Here is a 15,188-nt window from a genome sequence, read left to right on the forward strand (position 1 = left end):
AAACAAACTTTTAGTATTCCAAAACAAAAACCAAGTCACAGGAGTGTAAATTTCCAGTGTAGAAAGCTCTCAATGTAACATGGTTGTCATGGTAAAGCTGGCAAGCTCCAAGCATGCATGTAGCAAATTCCAAGAGAGTGGGTGCATGGCCAGTGTGGTCATGTTCCAAACCATTCATTTGTTGGGGCCCAATGTAAATAGGATGTGTATAAATACTACAAAGATCGGGAGACAAAAAGAAATAAATAAAGAAAACCATACCCCTCGAAAAGTAGTGAACAAAACACCAAAAGCAAGGCTGCCAATCAAGCAAAGAACCAGATTCTGTCTCTTTTCTTCCCCACATTTCCTTTTATTTTTCTACTTTTTTTACCATTAATTTATTTGTTCAATCAAACAACAAAACAAAACCCCTCCTGCTTAGGCTTGCCATGGCAAATGATCCTTCATCAACACCACATTTCGCGTGATTTTTACTAGATCTAATTGACCCCAATTCAGAAGAGCGGGCAGGTGAATGAATAAGGAAGAAAGGAATATACGGTGGAGAGTTCAGCCATGGTCCCTTATTATGGTGGGCCATCTGATTGTTAGATCAGTGCAAATTTCCCCGACTAGATGTTGATTGTAGCTCAATAATATCGATTACAGGCCATTGATTGGAAGGTTAAGATTGTCTGATCACTGTAATTTAATTTTGGATTATAGTAGACCCATGGTCCAATGATGGCCCACCAACTTATAACTCCCAACCTCATATAACAAATAAGCAAATGGGAATCGCCCTTTCATTAATCCGAATTGTTCATTTTCTGGGCCCTCCAAGTGTAGACAATACTAAACAAAGTTTCCCCATTTGGATGATCCTAACCGTCCAATTTGTGACTTGCAAATGGATGGCTAAAAAAAAGAGAGCGATCGGTCTTCAATTCACATTCTTGGAAAAAATCTCCATTGATGGGAGGGTCAATATCGTGATCAGTGCCTGAGATTTTGCCCATGGCTTCTCCACAGTAGGGGCCAAGAAACAATTTATAGAATTGAAAAGCTGGTACTAGACTAATCCTCAACTTTTAAACTGTGACTTGAGATTTTTCCAAGAAAAACCAATCCACTGCTTTCCACATTCTCATCTTTTGGATACGCAGGCAACTAATCCGGAATACATGATGCATGTGCACGCGATTCAGACCGTTTATCTAGTAGGGCCCATCACAGGCAGAGAACAGTCCAAAAATTACATCCATCAGACACTATGAGCCATCCAAAAGTCCATATTTTAGTGAGGGAAATTCAATCGATCAAATGCTTCAAAAAACCATCTAATAGACGAAAGTGCTAATCATAAGTCATGCATAATGAGACCAACCGATGAACGGTCCTGATCACTTCCACATGTCCCAAACATGCGGCAGTGCGTCGCTACCATAAATCGAAGAGATGATTTGTAGCTAACAACTTCAGCAGTGATCAAATATAAGTCATGATAGTTTCTCTAGCTTTCCTTAATCATCATCCAAATTTTTAACCATGTCCTAAAGGTATATTTATGATAGGAACTTAGTGGTAATCAAGTTTTTGTAAATAAACATCTGGTGAGGATAATCTGTCACTGAATATGTTGAATAAATTTCCTTCAGTTCAAGGATTGATGGAGCGAAATAGAGTTAAGAATTTGGGTGGGGGGATTTGGAATAAACGGGAATGCAAAATTTGCAAACCAATTAGTTGGGTGATTTGGAAGTAATGATATAATTACTTAATGAGATTTTGATTTTGTGATCAGTGCATGGGTGGGAGTGTTTTGTGGAAAAAATGTTATAAATATTTAAATGGGGTTGCAAATTCAAATATTTAAGATACTTTGTGATAGGTAGTGTTTAAAAATGGTAAAAATACTTAATGGGAAATTTATTTTACCACCGGTGATTTGGGTGTGGAAAAAAATGGCATAAATATTTATACGGGGTTGTATCTTGATACATAAATGTATCTTAATATGAAACGACAAATTCAATATTATTGCGATAAATTTCTATAGATTAGGTGCATGAGACTTTTTTTTTCCTTTTTATTATCTATTTGCAGAGTATATGGAGTGCAACTTTAGTAATGTAAGGAGGCGAGGCGAGGATGTAGTAAATATGACCGGACATGAGGCACCTAAGATGGATATCTTTCGCTATCTTGGTTCAATCCTACATAAGGAAAGAGAGATTGAAGAGGATGTTAACCACAAAATAAGAGCGGATTGGTTGAAGTGGAGGCATGGTTCAGGAGTTCTGTGCGATTGTAAAATACCTACCAAGTTGAAGGGAAAGTTTTATTTGTGAGGCCAGTCATGCTTTTAGGCTCAGAATGTTGGGCCACCAAGAAGTAGCATGTGCATAAGATAAGTGTAGCGGAGATGCGAATGCTTAGATGGATGTACGGCCACACAAAGTTCGAGAGAATTAAAAATGAAGAGACATCCATAAAAAGGTGAGGGTGGCACCAATTGAGGAGAAGATGAGAGAGCACCGCTTAAGATGGTTTGGGCATATCCAACATAAGCCTTTGGATGCTCCAGTGTGAAGTAGTGACCCGTGCCTAGTTGATAGAGTAAAAAAAGGTAGGGGCAAACCGAAAAAGAACTTGGCTAGAAATAATGAAGAAAAACTTGATGGCCAGGAACATAACAGAGAATATGACCTTGTACAGGAGAGAATTGAAGAAAATGATCCATGACGAACCCAACTAGTGTCAGGATTAGACTTGGTCAATTTGAGCTGGGAAGATTCTTTCACCTTCTCCATGAAAATTTTCTAAAGGATTCATTAGCTGACCCCAACTAGTTTGAGACAAAGGCTCAGCTGAGTTGGGGTAGATTCTTTCACCTTCTTCATGAAAATTTTCTATAGGATTCATTAGCTGACCCCAACTAGTTTGGGACAAAGGCTCAGTTGAGTTGAGTTGAGATTATTTATTGAATTTATTAGGGTTTGATATGATTCCTTTAATCTGTATTAGTAACATTGCGAAGAGTAATGGATAGTGCAAGAACTACACCCACAATGAACCTTAAATTATTCTCGTAGATAGGGAATCTAGTACAATATTGATAGATTGCAGTACAGATAATATAATTGCATGAGGATATTGATCACTTATTTTAGGATTGTGTTCATTTCTTCTCTCTCAAGCACTGAATGGGTTGAAACTGCCATATTTCATGGAGAAACATATCCCAAATTCAGGGTTCAATCACTTGGTTAGCGTCCAAGCACCAACAGTAATAATCAGACCTTGAAAGCTCCAGCATTTGCTCGGGTGTCATCTTCTCAAGATCCTTCTGCTTCCAATTTGCGAAATTGTTTCGGATTTGTGTTTCTGATAATGTTGGCGAGTCCTCGATTGGATGAGCTTGCAAACTCATTCTCATGTAAAGCCTCATCGCAGCCACGCAATCCTCATAAGGATCTTGTATACCAGTTTGAATATCGTACCTATCAGATTAAGTCTCAAGTGTCAATAAATTTAATGAAAATGTAACAATGTTTGAGAAGAATGTAAACAAGAGGTGCGAATGATACTTGCCCTAGATATGCTTGTGTTAGGTACTTGAGGGAGTTGCTAAGCTTGCTTGTTTTCATCAATGGTGGATATTTAGCAGTGTCCCTAGACAGATTTCCACAAGCTATATAAGTTCTTCATGGTGATTTAAACAAGAATAGAAATGGGTTTGTTTCTCGATTTTGGTTTATTATGAAATAAGCAAAATGATATATAAGCTCTTCATGGTGATTTAAACAAAAAGAGATGTTTTTTTTTTCTCAACATGGGTTTATTAAGAATTAACTTACCTGATCATGAGTGGGGGATATTCCATTCCTAAACACTCAAGGTCATGGTCTAAGCCATGACCAACAAGAATCCTTGCTTTGCCGCCTTTAGTACGAATTTTCCACAATGCTTCTCCATTACACAGGAAGTCCTGAATCATCCTTTGAACTTGTCTTAATGGCATTGCATCCCTTATGTGTTCAGCTCTTATGCCTGTCAAATCAAACCTGAAATGTTTTTCGAAAACATTAGATATTAGTGCAGTGGTGGTCCCTAGGGGCTAAGCCCATATGAGCAAATTTCATAATTGTTGAAAGAGTTTAAAATTGTAGGAAAAATATGAAGAGTACCTGTAGTTTGTGACTGGAATCTGGGGTTTGACATAAGTCTTAAAGAGGATGTTCTCATCTTGATCGATGATGCAGACCCTCGCACAAAGATCCAGTGAACCATCACTCCCGCCACCAACCATTTTGCAGCCTAGTGCAACTACTTGTGGGCCTTGTGTTCTTCTCATGTCAGTTCTGAACTCCTTATACATCTCATTTTCGGATATGCCAAAGTTCGACATCTGCGAAGCAAGCGCCCCCTACAAGCAAAGGGTAACTTATATAATATACAACTTGGATCAACTAATCAAAGAAATCTACATAAAAAGATCGAGAGGAGTAATTTATGAATTAACTTACAGGAGTCACTCGCGAAAATTGGCATATCGATCGGTGAGCTCGAAGAGCATTTGGGCTATCAAGAATGCTTAAACATAGACTGCATCCTCGTGCGCTGAATATTTTTTCGCATTCGACCTTGGGCAATGGACCTTGTAAAGAAGAAAATTTCCTAATCAAGCACAAAGAAAGGAGGGAAAAAGGTGGTTATTAATCAGGAGTAAGTTTGAGTTTTACCTATAAGATGTTCCCTTAGTGATTCAAATGACCTGCAATGCTTTTTGCATATCCCACACATGGGCTCATGAACTGAGTGATAAGAAATCTTCATATGCTCAACCAAGTGCTCAATCTTGTTGTACTGTCGAAAGCATGCTGCGCATTTGTTCCTGTTGAAGATAAACATCAACTAAGTTGTCTTGAAGACATGTCGTTGGGAATACTTTGATTAAGACATAAAATGTAGAGTTTTGTTCTCCATACTCATAAAATTCAACAAAGCCCAACAAAGTAACATCGTCAAATAGCATATTCAATAAACTTCAACAAAACCCAACAAAGTATCATCAAATAACCAGTTGAACATGTTTCCTTTTTGTTTCCCCTTGATATTCTAGAGCTATATAACCATGGAACCATGCAGTTGTATTGAATTTAGAAATCTTGGGATCTATGGTCCATAATGAAATACTAAATAGGTGGGAATTTACCTTGAAGTTTCAGAAGACTCAGCTCTACTAGCCATGATTGTATGTCCTATAGAGAGAGAGGGATAGAGAGAGAGAGAGAGATGGATATGAGAGTTGAGGGAAGGAGGTATTTAAAGGCAAGAGTGGAAGGAACAAGTGGGCCTCCCCAAGTTGTTACCAAGATTCTAGTAAAGAGGCCCGACTTCTTGTGGGCCCAATTTTATGTCTCGAGGTTTGTTTAAGAGCCTGTCTGCTTGAGTAATTCTGTGGAGTTTTGAAGGAAAAGGGATTTATTTTCCATCAAAAGTCATTGTCAATGCTATTGTCATCCAGTGCGACGATGGAATCCTAAACCCCACTATGGAATCCTAAATTCCACTGCTGGTACCCCTTTCTTTTCCGTCTTCCATAAGCAGGTTATCGACAGAAAACTATCTCTCTCTCATTTTCTTAGTTTTTTTCCGACACAAGGAAGCCAAGTGAACGGAGGCTGTGTTTGGCTGGACAAAATCTTAGCAGCCGCCTGGATTTCGTTTGGATTTGGGGTTCCATTCTTCGTTTGGTTGCCAATAGATGCATGTGCATTTCGTTATATATATATATATATATATATATATGAGAGAACATTTCCTACACACTTGTGTAGGTAAGTTACCTACACACTACCTTAAAATACAGTGGGGGCCCACATTGTTTGGGTGATCCAAACCATTCATTTTTAAGGCCCTCACATAGATAGTCCACAAAAAATCAGATCTATAGGATCATCCTAACCATTCGAAATGTGGAGGCAAAAAATGGATTAATTTGTGAAGGTTTATACACGTCCATTTTACCTCCACAAATCGTAGGGTTGGGATGATCCTATGGATCTGATTTTTTGTGGACACCCTATCTATGTGAGGACCATTCAAATGAATTGTTTGGATTACCCAAAAAATGTGGGCCCCCACTGTATTTTAAGGTAGTGTGTAGGTAACTTACCTACACAAGTGTGTAGGAGGAAACGAAGAGAATTTTTTGATTTTTTTGAAAATTAGATGAGAATTACATATCACTTTTTTTGACTTTTTTTAACAAATGCACCCACTCAACTCACATATTTTCAATCCTTCCCCCTCCTTTATGCTTTTAACAAAGGCACCTATTAAAGCCATATAATTTCAATCTTACCCCCCACCTTTATGGTTTTTTAATAAAAAATTTATAGGGTGATCTTAACCATCCGATTTAAGAGGAATTATGGAAACATCTATAGATTGGAGGGCTAGGATTAGCCTATGGAAATGATTTTTGGGGCACAACCTATTTATGTTGTGTTCCATCACATGGACGGTTTGGATCAACCTATGACGTGGTCCGTATAGTTCTTTGTAGTTTTTTACTATATATATATATATATATATATATATATATATATATATATATATATAGCAGAAGAGAAATTGGAGAATTATGGTCCATTTAACACGTCAGTGTGGATGATTTTTACCCTTTTTTGCCCTCCCACATCTCTGTACATACTATCTATGAGGGTAAAATAGACATTTTATTTCACCCAATATAGCATGTAAGCATTACTCTTTTACCATTAACCCCATTGCTGATATCTAACATCTAACTTTATGAGAAATTATTTGAGGGTAAAATCGTAATCTACATACCAAAAGTATTGACACAGGTTAACTGTCTATGACAATTACGGGGAAAAACTACCAAGAAGAGGTAAAGACATATGACAATGACAGAAAAACTACTTTCTATTACTCATGCAGGACACTTGCAGAATATTGACGGATTCCGGGCACCTGAAGAGGAACAACAATTATGGAAACCTCTATCGATTGGAGGGCTAGGATCAACCTATATCGATTGGAGGGCTACGATCAACCTATGGAAATGATTTTACAGGCACGACCGATTGATGTTGTGTGCCGTCACATGGACGGTTTGGATCAACCTATATTTTTTGACTTTTTTTTAACAAAGGCACCCATTCAACCCACATATTTTCAATCCTACCCCCTCTTTTATGCTTTTTAACAAAGGCACATATTAAAGCCACATAATTTCAATCATATCCCCCTCCTTTATGCTTTTTTAATTATGGAAACCTCTATAGATTGAAGGGCTAGGATCAGCCTATGGAAATGATTTTATTGGCACAACCTATTGATGTTGTGTTCCATCACATGGACGGTTTGGATCAACCTATGATGTGGTCCGTACAGTTCTTTGTCGGCCTGTGCATCGTACGGGGTTTTTTACTAGTGTGTGTATATATATATATATATATATATATATATATATATATATAAGCAATGATAGGTACAAGGGAGCCCTTGCATAAAGAGCCTCAAAAGGGCTCTTCATTGGATCCATGTCATTTTCAGTTATATTTTAAACTTGGTTGAAAAAGTAAAATCAATTACATTTGATGACGTGGATCCAATCAAGAGCCCCTTTTGGCTCTTTATGCAAGGACTCCCGGAAATGTTTTCTGCGCGATACCTTAGATAAGTTATCTGAGCAAGAGCTCAAAAAATCATGTGGGACCACATTGATTGGATGATCCAAAGCATTCATTTGATAGACCCTTACATAAATAGGGTGTGCCCAAAAAATCAGCTCCATAGGATCATGCTAACCCTTCGATTTTTGGAGGATAAAAATGGACAGATTTGTGGAGGTTTATACCCATCCACTTTGACCTCCACAAATCGAAGGGTTAGGATAATCCTATGGAGCAGATTTTTTGTGCACACTCTATCTATCTTTGGACTATCCAAATGAATGCTTTGGATCATCCAAACAATGTGGGCCCATATGTTTTATTTTGAGCTCTTGCTCAGATAACTTATCTAAGGTATCGCGCAGAAAACGTTTCCCCAAAACGGTTCCTACACACGTGTAGATAAGTTATCTACACACTAGCTTAAAATACAGTGGGGGCACATTATTTGGGTGATCCAAACCATTCATTTTTAAGGCCCTCACATAGATAGGGTGTCCACAAAAAATCAGATCCATAGGATCATCCTAACCATTCGAACTGTGGAGGCAAAAAATGGACTAATTTGTGAAGGTTTAAAGACATCCATTTTACCTTCACAAATCGTAGGGTTGGGCCTATGGATCTGATTTTTTGTAGACAACCTATCTATGTGAGGGCCTTTAAAATGGTTGACTTGGATCACCCAAACAATGTGGGCCCCCACTGTATTTTAAGCTAGTGTGTAGAGAACTCTCTACACATATGTGTAGGAACCGTTTTCTCTCTCTTTCTCTCTCTCTCTCTCTCTCTATATACATATATATATATATATATACATATATATATATATATATATATATATATATATATATGAAGAAACTGTTGATGAGCTTAAGCGCACCAAACTTATGGTGCGCTTAAGCTCCCCAATCACATGGGTCCCACAGCTCCATAGGTGATCCAAACCATTCATTTGCATGGCCTAATCATAGATAGGATAGGGTGTGTACCAAAAATCAGCTCCATAGGATCATCCTAACCCCTCCATTTGTGGAGGACAAAAATGGGCAGATTTGTGAACAAACATTGTCTGTCCATTTTGTCCTCTACAAATGGAGAGGTTAGGATGATCCTATGAAGCTGATTTTTGGTACACACCCTATCTATGATAAGGCCTTTCAAATGAATGCTTTGGATAATCCTAACAAAGTGGGCCCCCATTTGATTGGGCGCTTAAGCGCACCATAACTTTGGTGAGCTTAAGCGCACCAACAGTTTCCTCTCTCTCTCTCTCTCTCTCTCTCTCTCTATATATATATATATATATATATATATATATATATATATATATATATGAGGAAAGTGTTTCTAGTCCGGCCGACTAGAGATCATTCTCTAGTCCGCCACCCAAAAACACATGGGTCCCACATATTTTGGTGATGCAAAGCATTTATTTGATGGGCCCTGATATAGAGACGATGTCCACAAGAAATTAGCTTCATAGGATCATCCAAACCCTATGATTTGTGGAGCTTAAAATGGACGGCTATAAACCGCCACAAATCTGTCGGCCGGACTAGAAACACTTTCCTCTCTCTCTCTCTCTCTCTCTCTCTCTATATATATATATATATATATATATATATATATATATATTGGTAATGAAACCCACTACTTATTACCCTATTCTCCGAGTCTATGCCATGCAACCAAACACTACTAACCACTCTTCTCTGAGGTAATTCCAGGCAAATCCAATGCTTGTCACCTCTCTGTTGACTACGTATTCCACTACTCTTCGAGTCTATGCTGTGGAACCGAACAGAGTTGGGTTTGAAAATAGAAGTGTAGCTGAGATGAGTCCAAAAGGGCATGTCATCCTTGTCACCAAAGAATCAAGGAGGCATTATTCACAAAGAAACATAAACATTCGTAGCAATCCATGCTACTCGGAATCTCCACATGCCACCTAGAACATTTTATAGGTAGATTATGCACTCTCTTTCTCTCTCTCTCTCTAACACCCAATTAGACAATTGTAAAATAAGAGAGAGGAGTTTCATAATTAAAACAAAGAGCACTAATATATATGAAATTAATATTCCCAACCCCTTGAACTCCTCTCATTATTTATAGTTTTCTAATTAGCTGAAAGTATCGAAATTTTCACGCACACAAACAAAATAAAATAAAAATAAAAATAAAATAGCATCAACAACCTACACTTAAAAAAACAATACTAAATTTTGGAGTCTGATTATCAAAATAAGGGAGTGCAGATATCATTTCCCATTACAATATATGGAAATTGTATTGGCACTCGAGTTTGACTTTGTTGATAATGTCAACAGAGGTTTCAACCTTTTGACTTTGGTGGGTCACATAAGATTCGGATTTTGAGACCTTATTTGAAAAGGTAACGGTAGCAGAGCACGATGATTGCTATGATTCTCTATGTATCCATCATCCTTTGCAAAATCGAATGTCAAACCAAAAGGGAAGATTGGAATTTGCCAAGGAGAAACCTTTTCCTCATTTTACTATTGGCTGCACCTCATGGCTCATGCTACCCAAAAGAATATGCGACCCCTCTTGAATGATCCTCCAAGGGCCGTGTCGACATTATTTTGACTACTACTTCTGCTCGGCCCCACTGTGGAGATGCCCTTAGTTTGACTATTCTTTAGGTTTCTCACAATTTGACACCTCCAAATGTTGAGCAATGGTCCGCCCTTGATTCCTCCCTGTAATGACCATTGATTCGATTGGATGTGGATCTCCATGGAGAAGACTGTAAGATGAGTGGTTTGGATTGTGCTAACATTATGTGCGTGTGTCTTATTTAATTATAAGGAAACTTATGGTATCGTTGTTGGTTGATGGTTGTTAGGTTCTTTCGGCTACTTTTTTTGTTCATGTTGGGACCCAGTTAGAACTCACCGTTAAAAGCTAGACGTTAAGGGAAGGGTGACCAAGTCTTTATAGGCCCATATCCACATTCACTTTTCAGATGTGGGATCTTTGCTTTTCGCGTGGAACCCCCAACAGTTCCTATGTGTGCAGCTTGGAGCTGATCAGATGATCCTTACCCTTGATATCCATCAAGAAATTAAATTAAGCTAAATTGATGATTTTTGCAAGCTTTAATACTGAGAATGAGATGTATGTTGTATGGACTAGGACCATGAGGGTCACCTCAAAATGGTCAATAAGATCAAAGTGTCTCGATAACACATTATTGGGGTGTCATGACATATATATATATATATGAGAAAACATTTCCTACACACTTGTGTAGGTAAGTTACCTACACACTAGCTTAAAATACAGTGGGGGCCCACATTGTTTGGGTGATCCAAACCATTCATTTGAATGGTCCTCACATAGATAGGGTGTCCACAAAAAATCAGATCCATAGGATCATCCCAACCATTCAAACTCTGGAGGCAAAAAATGGACTAATTTGTCAAGGTTTATACACGTCCATTTTACCTCCACAAATCGTAGGGTTGGGATGATCCTATGGATCTGATTTTTTGTGGACACCCTATCTCTGTGAGGACCATTCAAATGAATGGTTTGGATCACCCAAACAATGTGGGCCCCCACTGTATTTTAAGCTAGTGTGTAGGTAACTTACCTACACAAGTGTGTAGGAAATGTTCTCTCTCTATATATATATATGTGAACCTTTACAAACATAAAATTTGCATGGTGCGTAGTAGATCTCTTAACATTACATACTCTCTCTCTCTCTCTCTCTCTCTCTCTCAATACTATACTCTCTCCTTGCATAAAACTTTGGTGGGCCCACGGCTCTCTCTCTCTCTAGAAGAGTTTCATTTGAGTTTTTAGCGTTGTAGGGGGGCTGACTTGGCATGCCACATCGGATTGTGTAGGAAGGGCGTGGCTTTCGGAAAACAAATGGTGAAAAGGCATGTTGTAAGGGGTGTTTAGAGAAATTTAAATTTTAAGTGACACGTAGGATATGATGCTAACTTGGTAAAAGAGAGGACTGTCCACATCAGCAGGAGATGGTTAAAAACTCATCATCTTTAATATAATAGATTCGTTATAATTACTAATTTGATAACGGTTAATTTGTTTAATTACAATAATGATTATAGGATGGACAATTTATTGCCCGGGAATTGAGAAATTACCAACAAGAACTAACTTTTAAGATTTTAGGGAAGCTTCTAAAAGGTAATTCTGCTCATTGAGAACTCTAAAATGGAACTTGGTGAAAATGTCATGAAACTGCTATCATGATAGCACTTATAGGAAATATATGTGAAACAACCAGTTACTCCAAAAGCTTAAGCTATTGGAGAAACTGGTAGTTTCAGGTGGTATCAAAGCAAATGCCTGGGTTCAAGCCTCATTGATAGAAAAATCCACATGCAATGGCCAAACCCAAAAGGAGGGCCACATGTTCCACGTGTAGGCTAACCCAAAGAAAGAGGGACCACATGTGAGGGGGAGTGTTAAAGTGTAAAAGAATAAATAACACCATCTCCAACAGCTTAAGCTTTTGGAGTAATTGGTCGTTTCACATGGTATCAGAGCAAAGGTCTTGAGTTCAAACCTGTTTGATAGCAAAAATCCACATGCAATGGACAAACCCAAAAGAGGGGCCAAACCTCCTTGATGGCAAAAATCCACATGTAATGGCCAAACTAAAAAAAGAGGCTACATGTGTAGGCCAAACCTACCAGGCCTAGGCCTACAATGTGAAACGACCAGTTACTCCTAAAGCTTAAGTGTCGGAGAAGGAGTTATTTATTCTTTTATAAGTTAACAATATAAGTACAAATTTATGACAGTTATTTCAATAGAAAATTCACTTCGAAATAACGCCTGGGCATAAAATTTTGTATTTCAATAATTACAAAATGGGCATAAAATTTGCTTTATGCCCATTTTACGTGAGAAAGAAGCGGAGCCTTATTCGACATATATTATGCCTGCTATAATAGCCAAGTATAAATGAAAGAGAGCGGCATTATCAGAAGAATGGTGACACCTTGCAACTGGCACACTCCCATGCACTGCTAGCATGATCCGGATAGTTCATCAAGTGGGATCCACTAGAATCCCAAATCCTACGGTTATGATTGCCCAATCATTTTGACTATGTTATATCTACTGTAGAACCAACTAGATAAAGCCTCCGGATCATGCTGATGTCACATGATTGGGCCCACATAAGGCACATCATCTTAGAGTCATTCCCCCTATTCCCTCCTCCCCTAAATAAAGGTATGGACAGACCTTTCTTTTTCTGTAGATACCATTCATGACTAAAGCAGAATAAGTTAAAATTCGTTTCTTCGGAAAAAGAAAACTAGGTAAGAGGTAACCACACGCCCCATGAACAAAAGTTGGACATCATCTTCAATCTCAAATAATAAAAGTTTGGATTCTTCAAAGGTAAAGCAACCTTGGCAGACATGCACATGTTATTTCGTGAAGTTGATACTCAACTTGCTATGTTCCATACTTGAAACGTCAGGTTGTTTTCACATCCTACAAGTGGCACTCTTTAAAATCCATACATGGCACTCATGTTGTTTTTGTCTTATTAATTTCTTCTTTTCTTTTCTTCCTCATTCTATTGCAACAAGCCTCACCCCCAAGTAATCCGGTTGTAAAAAATCAAACACTCCCACTAAAAGTAATTGAGGCAACCCAGAAAATAAAGCTAAGAATTATGTGCAAATAAGAAAGGAAGCATGGAGAAATTAAAGAAAAAAAAAGAAGATCAAACAATACAATTACAACACAATTTACATGGTTCTCCCAAAATAGGACTACATTTATTGGCATCCGATAAGGAAAAGCATGCTAGGATTGCAGGAATCTTTTGGTAAAGTTTGGATAAGAAAAATATTTCTGAAATTTCTTCTTTGTTTGACACTCTAAAGATGACCACTTGAACCGACCCTATACCTATTCAATAGTGGGACCTTCAATTTATTATAACATCCCCCAAATTAACCATAATCATATCACTTGCCTCTAAATTATGGAAAGAAATGCTGTTTTTATAACGACATAATAAAAGAAGCCTCAGATAGGAATGAATGAGAGTAAACCCATAACATAAACATTACCCACTTATGTATATTATTTTGATTTGAAAACTAAATTCTAACTATCAACCTCATTGCATGTGCATTGGGAACATTGGGAGAGGATGAGCTGTCAAACGACCGATTACTCCAAAAGTTTAAGTTGTTGGAGATGGCGTTATTTAATCTTCTATACTTTAATTACACTCTCCTCACATTTGGCCCATCTTTGGCTTAAATGTGTCACACGTGGCCCCTCTTTTGAGTTGGCTATTGCATGTGGATTTTACTATCAAGGAGTTTTGAACCCAGGGCAATTGCTCTAATGCCATGTCAAACAACCGATTACTCCAAAAGCTTAAGTTGTCGGAGAAGGCGTTATTTAATATTCTGTACTTTAACATGAGCCTGCCACATCAATTGGTGAACCGACTTGGTCTGGGTGGCTCATGATCAAGTGGTTAAGAATATCTCACCTGATGAGAGAGTAGTCTTAGGTGGATGTGTATGATTGGTGGTGGTGAGCCACACTGGGAATGAGAATTTTCGGTCCAATGATCGATTGTGAGTGGATCTAATACATTGAACATGTTTTGAAATGGAGAAGTCTCTCCCGATTGAAGAGATGGAAAAGCCTTTCCGGGAAAGCTGTTGGAAAATAAATCAACTGCAGTGGGGTATAAATACTATGGGAATAAAAAAAGTCATCCGAGGATACATATACTGTGAAACAACCAATTACTCCAAAAGCTTAGGCCTTGTTTGTTTTAGATTTTGACAACCAATTGTGGAGTCCCCAATCGATTATTGGACCGAAAATTGCACTAAATTTGAGTCCGACAATCGGTTGGGGACTCCACAATCGGTTGTCATAATCTAAAACAAACAAGCCCTTAAGCTGTTGGAGATGGCGTCATTTAATCTTTTATACTTTAACACTCCCCGTCAAGTGTGGCCAAGTGTGGCCATTCTTTTTAGGGTTGGAATGACAAACCGCAACATCCTAAGAGAACAAGAACTCACACAAGAAAAGAAACCCTAGTGTCGCTCCCAATTTTCCTTTTGGCATACATTAGTTTGATCTTAGCACCCTATTTTGCAGGTACCCGGATATTCTTGCAAAATCTTCAGATTGTTCAGCCTACAAACTCATGGTTTGGGTAAAGAGCCCAACTTCTATTTTCTGTCCGTTCATAAAAACTATAGCTCTTCTAAAAGCTTTCGTTAGATGATAATTTTGTTATCAAATTATTATAAAAAAGTTGGAGATTTTTGTAGGTTTGCCTGGTGTGATTTAGCTTGGCTCATATAGAGAATTCAATGCTCCCCCTGATGCCAGCTAGAGTAAGCTTATCAGTCTCAACTTGTGATGCAACCCCAACCTACAAAAGGACCAAGTCTACCAACCTAGTTGTCTAATCATGACTCCCTTTAACGGCCA

General features: G+C 38.1%; 1 protein-coding gene across 1 annotated transcript; it reads right to left on the bottom strand.

Moving 5' to 3' along the window:
- Window positions 1-3,232: 3,232 nt before the first annotated feature.
- LOC143882737 (RNA exonuclease 4-like) lies at window positions 3,233-5,235 on the bottom strand. Its single transcript, XM_077386171.1, has 7 exons — window positions 5,201-5,235; window positions 4,728-4,879; window positions 4,521-4,642; window positions 4,173-4,411; window positions 3,843-4,049; window positions 3,577-3,657; window positions 3,233-3,485 (listed from the first exon to the last, which is right to left on the bottom strand). The coding sequence occupies exons 1-7, from the start codon at window positions 5,233-5,235 to the stop codon at window positions 3,233-3,235; spliced, it is 1,089 nt and encodes a 362-aa protein (XP_077242286.1).
- Window positions 5,236-15,188: the final 9,953 nt, after the last annotated feature.

This window comes from Tasmannia lanceolata, unplaced genomic scaffold, assembly GCF_043159265.1.
Source record: "Tasmannia lanceolata isolate RefF3 unplaced genomic scaffold, GAP_Taslan_0.1 ptg000008l, whole genome shotgun sequence".
In the NCBI taxonomy this organism is placed as follows: domain Eukaryota; kingdom Viridiplantae; phylum Streptophyta; class Magnoliopsida; order Canellales; family Winteraceae; genus Tasmannia; species Tasmannia lanceolata.